General features: G+C 55.8%; 1 protein-coding gene across 1 annotated transcript in view; it reads right to left on the reverse strand.

Annotated features, from left to right (window-relative positions):
* Window positions 1–16,487, reverse strand: part of Rimbp2 (RIMS binding protein 2) — a 49,431-nt gene that overhangs the window by 17,892 nt on the left and 15,052 nt on the right. Inside the window, exons 4-9 of the mRNA XM_048340926.1 lie at window positions 12,832–12,882; window positions 5,964–6,235; window positions 5,294–5,372; window positions 4,457–4,533; window positions 3,207–3,316; window positions 1,665–2,477 (exon numbers count right to left, since the gene is read on the reverse strand). Of these exons, the coding sequence (XP_048196883.1) occupies window positions 1,665–2,477; window positions 3,207–3,316; window positions 4,457–4,533; window positions 5,294–5,372; window positions 5,964–6,235; window positions 12,832–12,882 (1,402 nt within the window). The remainder of the gene's footprint in view (window positions 1–1,664; window positions 2,478–3,206; window positions 3,317–4,456; window positions 4,534–5,293; window positions 5,373–5,963; window positions 6,236–12,831; window positions 12,883–16,487) is intronic.

A 16,487-nucleotide genomic window follows, 5' to 3' on the forward strand; every position in this document is an offset into this window, starting at 1 on the left:
CCAAGGCCCAGGACTGGCCAAAAAAAAAAAAAAAAAAAGTAACCTATGCAAAACAGGGCTGGAAAAGCAGAGTATGGATCAGTGGTATAAAGCTGGTCTTAGCAAGCACACGGTCCTGAGTTCAAATCCCAGTGCTGCCAGAAAAGAAAGGCAATTCATCAAATCTAAGTGGAGTCCAACCCTAGTCCAATTTAATATCACAAAAGCAACATGCTTCTCTTTGTCAACGAAACAGACTCATTGTGACTTGATAGATGGAAAAATGCCACTTGCTCACATTTTCCTTCACTCCTGAAACAAATTCTGGCCACGCTGGGAGAGAAAGGATGGAGGACATTTATAGAATTCCTACAACTAGTACCATAGTTAATGGAGAAATTTTCAATAATTGCTCCATAAATGTATTCCTCAGTAGCCAGAAACCGGAAACTAGCCAAGCCTTCACCAGAGGAGGAGGGGGGCCTCCCAGGACCTGGGGTCTCCTTGCAGTGGGGCTCAGCTTAGACACAGGACCTCTTGTGGGCATGGGGCATGATGCTGACACGCTCAAGGCAGCCCCTCTTTCCCTCCGAGCTTTCTTCTGCCTCTCCCTCGCTGCACCACCCTTGCCATGCACCTCACTCTGGGCAGCACCCCCCACCCCCACCCCTCCGAGCTTTCCTCTACCTCTCCCTCACTGCACCACCCTTACAGTGCAGCCGTTCCAGGCAGGTGATGGCCTTGATTCCCTTGAGACTGGGAAGGATGGCCACTCCCTCACGTCAGCGCCGACTGAGGGCTTGGGCACGTGCTCAGCCACTTTGACTCCAGGGGTGCCTCCAGGAGCAGTCAGGCACAATGCATGGGCACCTCGCAGCCTGCCACTCTCCACAATAGCTCCAGATGAGGGTGGGGGGTGGGGGTGGTGACTAATGGAGCCCTGATGTTAATGGGCTGTCCTTGCCTCAGGAACCTGCCTGTGAGCCCTGGAGGTCCAGGCAGCAGCTGCCCACTGACAGCCCTGGGTCCTGTCCCTCAGAGAAGGAACCACTAGCAGACTGTCCTGTCCCGTCCTGTCCCCAGGAGCATGGCGGCAGAGCCAGCACATCCTCTCCCTGCATGCACAGTCAAGGAACAGAGGGATCCAGCTGTGCCCAGAACCCGGGACACCACCTGTGGCAGGATCTCACATCTGCCTTACACCTGGTCATAGGTGCTTATGTTAAACCAAAGGACAAGAACTGACCCGCAGTGCTGAGGGTGGTTCCACTCTCATGTGGAGCCTTGAGCTGTCGCTCATCCTTCTCCCCTATTTCACAGGTGAGCCTCTGGCAGACGCAAGCTGGGGACACGCCCAGCCGCACAGACCCCCATGACATCATGCTGGGGCTTTCTTGGTGACTTGGGGGGCAGGTACTACCACTTGACCTATACCCACAACCATTTTTGCTTTAGTTACTTTTCAGGCAAGGCCTTGTGTTTTCCCCAGGCCAGCCTCAGGCTACAATCCTCCCAAGTCTACCTCCTGAGCTGTTGGATAAGGACAGCAAGGTGAGGAAGATCCTGCTCCTCCGGGCCGCTCCCACCCAGCAGCAGGATGCCTTGGCGCCTCCCAACTCCCTCCACACACATCCACACCCCAACCCCCCGCAGCGGTGGCAGGGAGAGGCAGGGGCCCGGCTCACCTGCAGGCAGCGTGGAGAACTCCACAAAGGCCTCCTTTTTCTCCCTCTGCTCCAGCGGCAGCTGCCAGGGCATCTGGTGGGGCTTGGCCAGGACCCTCACCTTATAGGCCACATTAGGCCTGAGGTTGAAGAGCTGGTATTTGTACCTGGCCGCCCGGACGATGTCCAGCTCCTCCTCGTCGAGGAAGATGACGTGGCTATAGTTGCTGTTGGTGGGCAGCCAGGAGAGCTGGGCGGAGATCTGTGTGATGTTGTCCACGCGCAGCTGGGAGGGGGCGACCACCACATCCTTGCCCACCAGAAGCGTGCACTGCAGCTCGTCCGAGCGGCCACGGCTGGTCACGCACTGCACAGAGATGCGGTAGGTGCAGGCAGCCGTGTTCAGCTTCTCTATCAGGGCCTTGGTTCTGCTGCCTAGGGTGAGGCTCAGGCGAGGTTCCTTGTCCACCAGGACGCTGTAGCTGCTCACGGTGCCCCAGCCGGGTGGCACAGCAGGGGGCTCCCAGCCCACGATGACACTTTTGGCGAGCTGCTTGATGAGGGTGATTTTTCTAGGGTAAGGCACGGTATCCTCTCCGATGTCATCGATGCTCACGTCCAGTGTCCCCCCGCCATTGTCAGTGATGGCCGAGCCCACAAGAGTTGGGGAATGGAGGTCAAGGATGTGCCCACCCTCCACACCCATGCCAGAATGGTTGATGATGTTCTGGTCCTGCTCGATTCCCAGTGTGCTCGCCAACCGCGACTCGTTATCCTGGATGAAGTCCACAAAGTTGGAGGGCACCAAACCCCTCTGCCCATCCAGCAGCTCTCCTGTCAGGGGAAAAGACAGGTGTCAGCCAGTCATCACCCAAGGTCCCAGGGCCCCCCAGCACGAGGCTGGGACATGGCTCACGACACCAGGCAGGCTGGCCTCCCTGATGATGAGCTGCGCCTCTCTGCTCTGGGAAGCACCATGAGGACACGAGAGTATAAGCTGCTTCCCTGGGAAGCCCTTCTGCACCAGCACAGCATAGAGGGGTGGGGTGTGGACGACTCACACTCACAACCAGAAAGGCGACCATGGCCACACACAGGACCGAAAGGTGGAGGGCAAGTGACATGACAGAGGAAGATCAGGCAGGAGCTGGGGGCAAGACCTGAGCCATGACAGCCAAAAGGCCAGCCAACAGGCCATGACAGCCAAGGGGCCAAGAGCCACTTCGGTGTGGGGCCTGCATAGCCCTGTCCCTGACAGAAAGGACTCAGATAGGGTATCTTAAGAGTCAGACAAGGAAACAAGAGCAGGAATACTATCAGCCCTTGGTATCCAGGGCTTCCTCATCTGAAGTTTCAACCTGCAGAATGCCCCCGCCAGATGCCAGGGGTCACGTGGAGTTGGAGAACACCCTTCTACTGTCTTACTTATCACCAAGGGACCCTGAAAACTCTGAGAAGTGGGAGGGGCAGAGCAGGGGGTGGCAGGTGTCCCAGGGTCCAGACACTCCAGTTGGCTGGACAGAGCACCCAGCCTCACACTGGCAGCCACAAACCCACAGAGACCTTCGTAGAAGCCATCTTCATCCATGTCTCCATATACATAGAGGTATTTTCCCGCCGTGAGGGGCAGCTCTGCTTCTGGGTTTTCATTGGGTCCATCAAAGGGATTGTAGCTGAGGATAGAACACAGCTCTCTGGTGAGTGATCCTAGACGGGTTCTGCTCCCAGCCCAACCCTGGCAGCTCACAACTGTCCCCTAAAACTATAAGCCTGGAACAGCTAGTGAGTCCTCTGAGACAGGACGTTCAAGCCTGCCTTGGCTCATTCGCACTCCGGCAGAAGGTAATGCCACAGCCAGTTGCTTGCTGGGAGCCCTTTGCCACCCGAAGGTGTGTCTGTGACTGGCATCTTGGTCTCAGCTCTCTTCTAGCAGAACTCTACTCCCCAGATAAGAGAGGCAAGAGGAAGCAAATGGACCCCACCATCTGCGGGTCTATAGGACTGAGCTCGGGCGTCCATACTGCAGGCACTGCTCCGTGTTTTCACTTTGCCATGCAGCGGACTGTACTTTTACCTTGTGGAATGGTCTGCCACCTCAGGTGTAGACCCACCCCTGGACCCACCAACATCCGCCATGTTGCCAGCTCCCCACCCTGGACACTGTCTTTGCGTCCCCGCCCTGGCCAGCAGCCTCAATTTGTGTCACATGTCCTTGCCTGCTTTCACAGCTTCTCCCTCAGGGTGAGCCCCGGGAAGTCTGCTTGTTTACTGAGAGGTATGCACATTGGTCCAGAAAATTCTGTTCAAGGCCGAGCCTCTCCTGGTACCAAGCTTCTCCTGGGACCATGGCTGCCTGGGGACTAGGTCTCTATACATGCCATCCAGTGTGACATGGCAAACTGGAGCAGAGTGAGTGCAGATTCATGGAAAAAAGAAATGCACACTGGAGAAGCCACGTGACCATAGATCCCCGAATGATGAAGCCACAAGCCAAGCCCTGGACCACCAGAGGCCGGGGGAGGCAAGAGACATGGCTTGCGACTCCTCTGTGCAGACTGCCAGCCTCTAGAACTAGGAGGAAGCCTCTGTGTGGAGGCCTCCGGCCAAAGACCATTAGTGACCGGAAGGCCTGTGGGCTAATCCATGCCCATGCCCTGGGCCTCCATCCATTCTCAATGGCCCAGCTGGAGCACCACCTTCTCCTCAGCCCTGAAGATGGGCCTGTTGCACTCAGGAGCTGAACCTTCCAGTCCAGTCATCTCCTCCGGGCTTGGTGCTCAGCACCGTGGACAGCACCACATGCAGGGCCTTACCTGTAGCGGGCCACACAGAGGTGGACTTTCCCCGAGAATCTCTGCTTTGAGGTATTGGAGCTCCGTTCATTATCCATCTGTTGGAGACAAAGCATGTTTGTGGACTGTGCCGTGGCCCGCAGGATCCTCCCCCAGTCCTGCTGAACTTTTGGAAAAGTGGACCCCAATCTCAGAACCCCCAGGAGATGGAAAGCCCACAGCCTGGTCCTGTGCCAGAGCCCGGAGTCAGAGGCACTGCCTTGTGCAGCTCATGCCTCCCAGAATGACACTTGGAAGGAATTCAGGAGGAAGCCAGAGGCAGGGACCCCCCAAAAAAACTCAGCCCCAACATGGGCCAGGTCAGGCTTTCTGGAGAAGACAGCAGGGTGCCACATCACCACCCCACCCACCTCCCCTCCTCCCAGTATCTCCAGTGTGATAACATGCTGGTACCACGTGGGGCGGCCTCTGCCCACCTCCCACACTTCTAGCTCCACCCTAGCTCCTTCTCATCCATGCACTATGACACAAATATCGGGAAAGCCCCTTCCCCTGTCCCCTCACCAGGATATGAGGCCCAGTATCCTCAGGACCTACAACAGGGCCTGGCTTTCTAATGTCGATTGGGTGCAGTCTATCACCACCAAACAGAGGCATCATCTGCCCACAGTGGGTCCCACATACTGGCACATAGTAGGACAGTAAAGATGGGACTATGGCAATGAATGGCTGTGAGGGTGGGGTGGCAGGGAGGAGGGAGGAAGGAGGAGGAGGCTGGGTCAGGAAGGACAGGTGAGCTGTCACATCCCCTGGATGCAGAGGGTATGGCGGCCGGGTAACCCATCCTGCAAGACTCACTTCGGACTCAATTCTGCATCTTGGGCTGCTGGCTGCCGACAGGAATGTGGGCTTGATACACGGAGGCTCTGGTTTGTCCCTGGACAGTGGGATATAGTCACCCGTCACAGTGCAGCGTCCCGTGGGGCCCTCGAGACTGTTCCTCTCTATATTTAAATAATAATGATAAAAGTAATAATAATCATCAGCCTGCAGCCCACAGCCTCTGCACAAGCTCACCAGCTGGAATTAGCTTAAAGGAATTAGCTTCTCCAAAGAGACCCAGTTATGGGACACCTGTAGTCATCCTCCACAGCCAAGACAAGAGGCTCTGTCCCCAGGGGCTCCCCATGCTGCCCTTCTCTGCCAGCTAAGCAAAAGTGAGGGTGTGTCCTGGCCTCTGGGGAGAACTTCCCAAAATGTCACTGTGCCACTAGATGTGGGGTGGGAGGAAAGGGGAAAAGTGCCAGCAGAGAAGACCCGCAAAGCCGGGGTCGCAGGTCAGTGAACCCCACGTGGGAGTGGCCAGGCTCTCTCAGTTTCTCTCTCTGTGGAAGGGACCTAAGATGAGCACCCACCGCACGCCTTGTGGACATGGTGATGCGCTTGGCAGTGGCAACCCCTGCTGGCCTGCTTCCTGCCACAGCGTCCTAGAACCCGGGCGGCTGCCGTCACCCAGCGCCATGGCCACCCGGGCCCACTCGGCCCCTGTGGGCACCTTCCCACCAGCACTAAGGCGCAGGGAAGGCTGCAGTTACCTTTGCCCAGAGAGGTTGCTAATCCATTCATAAACTTCGGGAAAGGCTTGCCAGGGGCCAGGGGGACATCGAGGAAGGGCACCAAGCTGCCTCCCAGCAGGTCAATCCTGCCTGCGTGCTGCCGGAACCGGTCCAGCTCCCGGGAGAGCAGGTTAAACTGTTCACTCTGGGTCCTGCATTTCTCTTCCAGCTCACGAACCTTGGACTGCACAGCAGAGGCAAGACAGGAGTCAGTGAGGGGCAGCTGGTGGGGGGGGGTATGTGCATATGTGTGCACACGTGTGCTTGCATGAGGGTGGATGTACTTGTGCATAGTGTATAAGTGCATGTATGTGCTGTGTGCTTTGCACACGTGTGCTGTTGCTGTTCATGTATGTGTATCATGTGCATCTGTGTGACTGTGAATGTGAGTTGTGTGCGAGTGCCATGCATGTATGTGCTTGTGTGAGTGGGTGTGCACGTGTGTGTAGCGTGCCCATGCACAAATGCAATATGTCTGTGCACATGTGTATTGTATATGAGTGTGCCATGCTTGTATCTATCAGTGCACACCTGTGTGCCTGTATTTTGTGTGCTGTGTGTGTGCTTGATTGTGGGTGCACATGCATGTATCATGTGCCCATGCATGCATGTGCTGATTTCCCATGTTTTGTGTGCTGTGTGTGCCTGCGTGTGCATGCACATGCATGTGCACACTCTCTGCATGGTGGGGGGGGGGGGGGTAGTCAGGAGCTGTCTCAGCACCACAGCAGGGCAGCGTCTGACCTCAGGTTCATAGGCAACCCGCCTGTTGGACACGAATGAGGAGCTGCAGATGCCAAGGACTCCAGCACACTCTCAGCTCCCAGCCAGCTTCCTTCAGATTGTTCTGGGCTGGGTGTGCAGCCGGGCACTTTGCAGTTGGCACGCCTTGCCTTGGCTGCGTGAGATCTGGAGCGCGAGGCTGTGGCACAGCTCTGACTCAGAACAGCTCAGTTGCTAACCCAGCATGCAATGCTTTCTCACAGGCACACATCCCCAGGATCACAGTCCCCCCAAAGAACACCACTCCTAAACAATACAGGAGTGTCAGTTTGCTGGACTGGGTTAGCAACATGGCTACCATTTGCCATCATCAGATACTAAGGGAGACCGGGAAAGTAACACAGGTAGGAGAAGGCCAGGCCCGCAAGCTCCCTCCTCGGGCGGGGTGGCTATACCTGGCTCTGGGCAGGCTTGGAAGACCTCTTTGCCAGGCCCCTGCCTTGATACAGTCTCACACAGGGTTTGCATGAGTGAGGCATCTCTATCCTCATTCTCTCCAGGGATGAGAATTCTGGCACTGGTCAGCGCAGGTGGCATGAGGACAGGCATCGAGGACCCCTCTGCCTCCTCATGACACCCCCCACCTGCTCTTTGCTCATTTCCCAACCCCTGCTTCCTTGTCCATCCTACAGACTACACTTCTGGCTGCTGCTTCCTGGTCCACATGCGTCCTCCATGCCCGGTACAGTCAGTGCTCAATAAGCGTTTGCTGAATCGGTGAGGAGTGGGCAGCGTCCAGGGTGCAGGCTCCTGATCCTTGCAGCAGCGCCTGGCTCAGCCTCCTGCCTCGTCACCTGCCCTTGCTCCATGGCTGTAAAACCATGTCAGTCTCTCCAACAATACGTCAGCACCAGGTCTTGTTGGCTCCAGCGCTGGTATCCAGCCAGTGCTCAATTGCTGCTCACTTCCATGTAGGTGTGTGGGATGCAAGGGCTCAGCAATGGACTCCCTGTTCTTCCCCCTCCTCATCCTACTGCTCCCCTCTCCGCCCCACCCCCATCTCCTCTTCCCCTCCCCTTCCTACTCCTCTCCACCGCAGACATTAAATGCCTCAGCTACTTCGTCCAGAATGAAGTGCTATTTATGTCTGAGATCATGGGCTTCTAAAAATAACCTTAAAAGTCCCAAGTCTATAATTAATTTCTTCAATTCATTAAAAAAATCAGCAGGATTCTTCTTTTAAAAAGCTGAATGAGCCAAGCCAAGATAGCTGTCTCAGTTGAGAGGTGCAGAACCAGACAGGGCTGAGGAGCAGGGCCAGGCGTGGGGAGGGCTTGGGGATCTACGTGCAGATTCCTCCTCTGGGGTCCCCACATCAGAACACTCAAACCCAGGGGACTCTGGTGCCCCTGAAGACAGATCTGGGACCCACAAGGGCAGGTAGGGTCCTTAGCTGGGAACAACAGACAGATAGGTGTGGACAGGAGGGCAGGAGGAGGGCCCTGCACTCAGCTGAATTCTTCAGGTGGACAGGGGACCTGTGGGCAGGTGAGGCTCCTGGGTGTGCGCAGGCGCAGGGAATGGATCTCTCTGTATGCAGAGAGTTGCCTGATGGAAGAGGCAAGTCCATCCTCAGGCAGACAGCATCTGTGCCCAGAATGTTAATTTATGCCCACATGAGGTAGCAGGCAGAGATCAGTGTGTAGCCCTGCAGACTCCTTCCCCTATTTCCCGGGCGGTACCCACCCAGATCCCTGCCATGCGGACTGTCTTGTTGGGGGAGCAGGGGGTACCTCCACCCAATAGCTGAGGTGTGCCAGCTTCCCAGCATGAAGGATGGAGATGCCATCATTCCTTGATAGAACTCAAGTGCTCAAGATATGCAGCTGGCTCAGGCACCAGGGAGCTGGCCTGCCCTGAGTGGACGGCATGGGACGGTCAGGGCCACTGGCTGACATTCTGGGGACAGGCCTCCAAGGCTGGGTCTTACATGGTGCTATGTCCAGATCCTGACTTGGCAGATTCGGGCCCTAAGGCCAGGCTGGCAGCTTCCACACAGAAACAGCACCGCCGATCCCAGGACGCCATAGGGCTGAGGAGCAATGGAGCCGTCCTCCGTGGGCATGTTCTCCGGAAGCATTTGCTTTATCCATATTCATTCTGATGTTACCTGGCTGTGGTCTGAGCCCCCATCAGCCCTCCAGCCCCCCAGTTCCAACACAAAGAATCTGAGAGTTGCAACTCTCACCAAGTCTGGCTGTAGCTGGCAGTCCAGGGCCTGGGCCACTAAAGGAAGGAGCTGGGCTGTGTGTCTCTGGTCACCTGTATGGCACTCACAGGAGCACTCACTTCCAGGAGACCCCGAGAGAACAGCAGCCCCCTTGTATGTGTGTGTGCTTGTGTATGTGTGTGCTTGTGTATATGTGTGAGCACGTGTGTGTGCACATGTGTGTACACGCACACACACCCAGCCATGTGGCTGCACATACCAGCCATGGCCTCGCAGAGAGCAGCCACCTGCAGCGGGGGAGGGCAGGTGCCCATGCCCTGACCGCCGCAGTGACAGATGGCTTGTCATCAGGCAAATGCTCTATAATTGGAACAAACAGCAGAGACCCGCAAATGTGAATGTGAGTATTTATAAAGACTGAGGAAAAATATCCAACAACACCCCGTGCCCGCTACTTCCCCTGACTTAAAGAAGAGCTGTGTGCGGTGTCCTGTCCAACCAGGACCGTTTTGAGAGTCCAAAGGAACACTTCCCCCAGGAGACGGTGACTGAGGGTGTTGGAAGAGAGGGAGCAAATGCCTACAGAGGTGCCCAAAGACCAGTGTGGGAAGACAGTCACACACCAAGAGCGAGATGCCAGGATCCATAGAGAAGCAAGCCATGGGAACGCTCCTGGTCCTCTTGTACACAGGGCCATATGCAATCTTACTCTCTCTCTCTCTCTCTCTCTCTCTCTCTCTCTCTCTGTTCCTAAAATAAGTCATCTCTGCAGAGACTTCTCAGTGTCCTGGAGGTGACTGTGTCAGGCTGGCTCTGCCCTCAAGGCCTGGTGTAGCCCATTTGTCCTCGTATAAATGGCTCCCACCTTTGTGCCTTAATTGTTTCATCCATGAGATCTGGAGGAAGATCACAGCCACATCTGTGGTTTTATAGGTGATATCCAATCCACTGCATGGTGCAGTGACAAGAAGGCCGGCTGGGGGCTGGCCAGGTCTGGCGGGGGCCAGGGCCGGCGGATGCCAGGGCCCGGAGCTCTCTCCAGATGAGCTGCTCCTGGGGGCTTAGCAGGCTGCTGCAGTGGTAGGTACTCTGTGGATTTCCTCTTCTACTTTGTTAGATGAAGCACCTGGAGGCTTCCTGCTTCTGGGCCTCCAAGAACAGCTTGACTGCTTGTGGATTCCAGGGCCGCCTTGCAATGTTTCAGGTTTTCTGTTTTCGCTGGCCCCTGGGGCTGGAACCCATCCAAGGTTTTGAGCGGACACTTAGTCCTCTGACTGGCCAGGAAGTAGGGCTGGGCTGGCATGTGTGGGAATGCTGAGGGGTCTGACATGGTATCTCCTGGGCATCCAGCAATGGTGATTGCAGTCAGCAGAGCGACAGAGGGGCAGCTCCAGGATGGACCATGCTGCCTGCAGACTTTCAGCATGAGACACGACACTTTGAAAGAACAGCTGTGCAGGACAGTGCTCTCCGTGGCCTCGAGGGCAGTGCTTGACCTCCGTGCATCCGTCAACACTCCATTGTGAGGTAGGTAGGTCTGGAATGGGCTTGGGCTCTGGTGATAAGTTCTGGGCATTGATTCTTCAAAGAGCTGCTCACTTGTCAGTAGCCCTGTGGCTGGGGACAGCCTACGCTGGGGCTCAGCCCACTGCACAGGGGTCCTGCAGGCGGCCACAGCGCTGTGCCTGCAGCTCTGGCTACAGTTCACTGGAGATGATGCATTTCTAATGAGTTCCCTGGGCCCTGGGCTGGCCCTCGTTACCTCGTCCAGCCAACCTTTCTGAATTCATTACCCAGCCCAACTCTCAGGGTCCTCAGCTTGTCCACCACTGTGAAGAAGTCAGACGAAAGCCCAAGGGCCCTCCTGCCCGTGGAGAGAGCTTGCGGCTCGCTCAGGACTGACAGGAGAGGCAAAGGCCCAGGGGTGGTATGCATTCCTGTGACCCCTGACTGAGTTCTGGGCAGTCTCTGCCGTCCCCCTCATGTTGTTGCCCCCCCCCCATCAGCCCCAGATAATTCCCGGGGGGCGGGAGTCACCCGAAGTCACAGGACCATCCTGAGCATGACCGTGGTGGCCAACAACAGCACACCGTGGGTGCTGGGCCAGCCCCCATCCGGGGGAGCAGCCTTCTGCCTGTCTGCTCGGGGCTTGGTACCCAGGTCCCCACCCAGGTCAGGAGACCTGGAGGGGAGAGGGAGGCCATGGGGGCGGCCCAGGGCTCACGGCTGCCTGGGGTGGGGGCACTGCACACACTACAGCACTCACGGGGAACACATCAGAATACCTGCATGCTGTCCAGGGCATTCTGGGCAGAGAGCCAAGCGGGACAACCAGAGAGAGAGAGTTGTGAACAAAAGGACCGTTCTCAGCACAGCCACATCACCTTTTCCCCAGTTTTCAAGCCAAGTCACAATGTGTTACAACCATTTGCCCAGCTCAGCATGTGCACCACTGTCCACCCCAGCCCCACTGCAGCCAGCTCGAAGGCCATGGAAAGAACAGGGGTGCACGGGCCAGCAGACCTGGGAGATGGGAAGGGAAGGGGCGCACTTCCCAGTAGAGCTGGGGGGCTGGGGGAGGGACAGGGCTGCACTGCTCAGCAAAGCTGGGAAACTGGGGAAGGGACAGGGGTGCACTGCCCAGCAGAGCTGGGGGACTCACGGAGGGACAGGGGTGCACTGCCCAGCAGAGCTGGGGGCTAGGGGAGGGACAGGGCTGCACTGCCCAACAGAGTTGGGGGGCTGGGGGAGGGATTGCCATCCAGCAAGGGAGAGCAGTCCAGTTCGAGGGAGTGGTTCGGGCAAGAGAGGGAGGCATTTCCCAAGGAGATGGTGTGGCGTCTTCCGGTGGCTGGCAGGTAGGAGGGTGGAGGGCTGCATCTATTCTTCATACCTGTCTTCCCCGATATTCATTAACTAAATGGATGCTTCAAAAATCCATTTTAATATCTAGGATGGTAATGATGCCTGCTTTCCCATGGGAGGAATAGATTTGAAAGTCTCCCATAGTGGCTCTCCTACTGGGGACACAAGACAAGGTCAGGTACCTGGAGACTAGAAGCTTAGAGACAGCACCCCCTAGGGGGCATTTGCCACACAGCCTTGTCCTCAGCAGGCGGCCAATGCCAGCCAGCTGCTGGACTGCAGGCAGGACTAGATGCAGAGCTGCCCCAGCTGACCTCATAGCCCTGCCTCTCTGCCTTTCACCTCCCAAGGGGGCTGACAACACCCTAGATCCAGGGACAAGAAGTGTCCAGTGGGCAGACATGAGTGTCATTCCCTCCAAACTCCAGCCATCGTGGCCCTGAGGAAGGCCCACAGGCAGTGAAGGCCATGCCTTGGGGATGAAGCCCTGGCCCTCAGACAGCAGAGAAGGTCATTCCTTGGGGATAATGCCCCGGAAGTAATTCTGGGGGCACTGAGCACTTTGATTCCTAGGTTCCCCTCTCCCTGGCCTTGCAGACACCACCTCACTGTTAGCGTCAACCCTTAGAAATGTCCCATGGTCTACCAGCAGTGGGGACAGCCTGAGGAATGGCACTCCACCACTTCTTGGGAAAATGCACCCACCAAGTGAGGGGCCCGTCCTCCCAGCCCAGACCCCGATGTGGGCCCCAGGGAGGACTACTCTGCCTCTCTCTGCCTCTGTTTCCTTGCGTGTAAGGATGAAGTCATCATGGCACCTGAGGGGTAGCCTGACTGTGAGGACAATATGAAGAGGCATAACAGGCACAGAAGACATCTGGTGAATGCCATCCATTTCTACTTGGCACTGTGCTCTCCTCCAGCCTCCCCTGCCCCACAGAGGCGGCACCTCCCTTGCTTACCTCTAACAGCTGCACCGCACCTTCGTGCTCCTTCTTAGCCTCAACCTGAGCCTGTTGGCGGGAGAGAGAAAAGTGAGTATGTGAAGGGAAGAGAGACCCGGGTCCTAATCCAGGTGGTCAGACTGTGCACATGTGTTTTTATTTTCCAACCCTGGGCTGGATGGAATGGACCTGGCCACATCTGGTGCTCTGTGGGGCAGACGCCTGGACCTTGGCTGGACCTGAGAGCAGGCATCTCTAAGCCAGCTGAAGAGGGAGTTCCCACGAATCGTGATGCCCGTACCTGCTTGAGAGGCACGATGTGGTTCTGAAAACGTGACTCCCAACAGCTCTGCTCCCAGACGGGGTGGGTGGGACAGGGTGAGGAACTGAGGCACTGTGTGTGCCACCACCACCCCACTACCCCGCCAGATGGCTGTGCTGTGTTGGCCTGCCTGGCTGCCCCTCCTAGGAGTCCTCAACTCTCTGAGCTCCTCCCTTACCACAAGGAGAAGATGCATACAATACATCTGCTCCTGGCTCGCAGAGCTTGGCTTGTGGAGCAGCCATTTGACATAATTCAAACAACTCCCTTTGCCCGGAAAAGATGAGAGTCAATCATAACCCAGTAGGAGGAGACGTTGGAGCAAACTGCAGTCATCCTGCCACCATGATAAGCGGGTGTGGGAAGGGTCAGGGACACCCACACAAAGACCAACAACAAAGGCAGCTCAAAGGAGGGCAGAGCAGCTGGGCACCGAGGCTTCAGTGGTGCTGAGGCCACGTGGTATAGGCCCTGGATCAAGCCATATCTGAAGTTGTATCTGCCAGATATGTGCATGCACAAACTGCCTGTTGGAATTTTTTTGTTGTCCCTAGTAACCATGAGTTCTCATGAACAGCATTATCCACTATTAAAAACATGATGTTCCCTGTGTCTGAGTTAGAGACCCCAAAGCTCCATGGGGATGGGGGCTGCAACACAGGATAGACAAGACCATGTCACAGGCTCCTGTGTATGCCCCACACCAAGTGGGACACCCCTAAGGTGAGCTCACAGGCATTCCTCAGTGGTTTTGGCGGCGCTGAGAGGAGGCTACATGCAGCACCTTGAACTTTATCACTTGAGCCACACTGCTGCCCCAATCTTCCAGTTATGAAGGATGAAAGGTCCTTTAAAGTATTGAGCACTACAGTCAGGTGTTGCAGCACACACCTATAATCCCACACCTGGAAGGCTGAGGCAGGAAGATGGTGAGTTCTAGGCTAGCCTGAGCTGCAAACCGGGACTCTGTCCCAAAAAGAAAATCAGAAGGGAACTAAAAAGGAGCATGCGTACTGAGGTGACACTCACTTGGAAGACTCTTAGAAAATCATTAGTGCTGGACGCGGAGAGCCCGCAGATGAGCAAGGAACATTATCTCAGCAGCTTCAGCTTCTCACTTGCAAGATTGCATGTGGGTGGGGAGAAGGAAGCGCTTGGCTTCAGCGAGGCTAGAAGCAAACTAGCCTGAGCTTCCCATATTTCCATCGTTCATCCACACTCATTTCATTCTCATGTATTTCCAAAGAGAGTTTCAGAGCAGGGCTAGCAAACCGACCACCACCAGTAATTATACCATTCTTGAATTCAGCTCAGCATCGAATGCCTAAAATTGTTCCTTTCAAAGCAAAAACAGCACGAGCAATAATAAAGGACAAAATAGGAAGAAGAAGAAAAAAAAAAGATGAACAGCCGGGGAACATATAGGGACTATATAAATAACTCTGCCATCTACTTGGTGAGAGTTCTCAACTGTCAGGATTAAACACAACAGAGCCCCCAGCAGCCTGGCTAAGGCTCGGCCAAGCTGGCAGTACAGACTTTGTTTCCGGCTTCGGATGAAAATCAGGAGTTTGGTTTTTTGGGGTGTTTTTTTTTTTGTATGCTACTTCCAAGCTGGGCCATTTGGGCCATCAGAATAGCTTGCTAAATTTAAATAAAAAATTGGCAGGGCTGAATTCTTGCTGAGACTTTCAGCAGTAACTCAAGCGAGGCTCATTTCAGGAGCCAGCAAGTGGGAAAGCATGGTCTCCCGTGGCCAGGGACTGGGGATGGAGACACAGCTCCCACAGATGCCCAAGCTCTTCTCGAGGCTGGAGGGGTCCACAAGAAGGGCCTAATGTCAGCTCTGGGACAGCCTACAGAACAGCAATGGTCTTAAGAGGGACGCGTACACATAGAAGGTACCCCTTTGAGGCATAGGGCATGAGGCATGGGCCCAGGAGCCTTTCAGAGTGCAGGTGTTTGGGGGGAGGTGATGGGTATGAGTTAGAACAGAGCAAAACAAGGCCCTTTGATTGGCATTGGGTACATGAACACCAGAGAAAGGTGAACGAGACCCTTGCGACTGTTGAGAACTGTGGGGCCTCAATCAGAGGCCCTGACTTGGTACTCTGCAGGACCAGGCCAGCCCAGGCATAGAGTGAGACCCTACATTCAAAGTAACCCACATAAAACGAGGCTGCATGTAGGCATCAAGTGGTAGAGCACCTGTCTAGCAAGCACCAGGATTGAGTGCCACAGCCAATACCACCAAAAAAAAAAAATTGTTTTTTAAGAGTGAGGTCACCACTCCGTTGACGGCAGGCAGAGGGGAAGCTGCGCTCCACCCAGCACTCTGCACTCAGAGAGGGAAGAGCAGAAATCAGGCCAGCGTGGGGCCCACACGTGCCAAGGTGTTGGCCGCTTCTCCATGCTTGCTTTCTCAGCAGCTTATAGGAAAAGCTGGGTCTCACAGAAGAGAGTGTCAAACAAGGCCGGCTTGCAGGTAAGGCTTAAGTGTGGACAAGCCCTGCGCTCCTGCACAACGACGTGGAGACAAGGATGCGAACTGACAAGACACTGAACCCCTGGGGGCAACAATAGGAATGGCGGGGGGTGGGGAGGCCAGGCAAGGAGGAGGCTGGTGGCCGGGGCTGTGTGGCATGGGGGCAAGGCAGGGCGGGCACCCTACAATAAGCATCCACAGGCCAATTTGGATGGCTGTGATTGTGATTTGCAGCCCATTTTCACCCTGTGTCACTTCCTGACGCAGCTGACAGGAGGCCTGCAATAATCAGTTGCCTGGTGCATGGATCGAATGAGGAGCGGCAGAGGCAGACCATGGCTGCTGCTGGTTAGACCCACCAGACAATCCCTGGCTCCAAGGATTTGATTTTTACAGCCCACGCCTCCAGCTTACAGGGCTGGTCCCCCCTGACCCAGATCCCCCCACCTCCACCCCAGGGGTGCTTGAGTCACCTGTGCCTCACCCTTTGTGGTTAGTGTCTACCAGTACTGGTGTTTCAATTCAGGGCCTTGCAGTTGCTAGGTGGGCACTCTACCACTTGAGCCACACCTCCAGCCCTGCTTTTTGCTGGTTAATTGGAGATGAAGTCCCACTAACTTTTCTGCCCAGGGAGGCCTCATGCTGCCCTTCTCAGGCTACTGAATAACTAGGGTTATAGGTATGAGCCATCAGTGCCTGGCTCTTCCTTTGTTCTTTAACGTAGCAATGCCAGCCTTGCCTTATCCCACCTGCTTCTCCCACCCCATCCCAGACAGGCTGAGCTGCCAGGCAACGGGTGCCTCCTTCATGAGGCACTGGCCATGGACAGCCCAAGTTGGAGAATGAGAACTCGACTCAGGCTGGGAC

The sequence above is a fragment of the Perognathus longimembris genome, chromosome 3, assembly GCF_023159225.1.
Source record: "Perognathus longimembris pacificus isolate PPM17 chromosome 3, ASM2315922v1, whole genome shotgun sequence".
Classification (NCBI taxonomy): domain Eukaryota; kingdom Metazoa; phylum Chordata; class Mammalia; order Rodentia; family Heteromyidae; genus Perognathus; species Perognathus longimembris.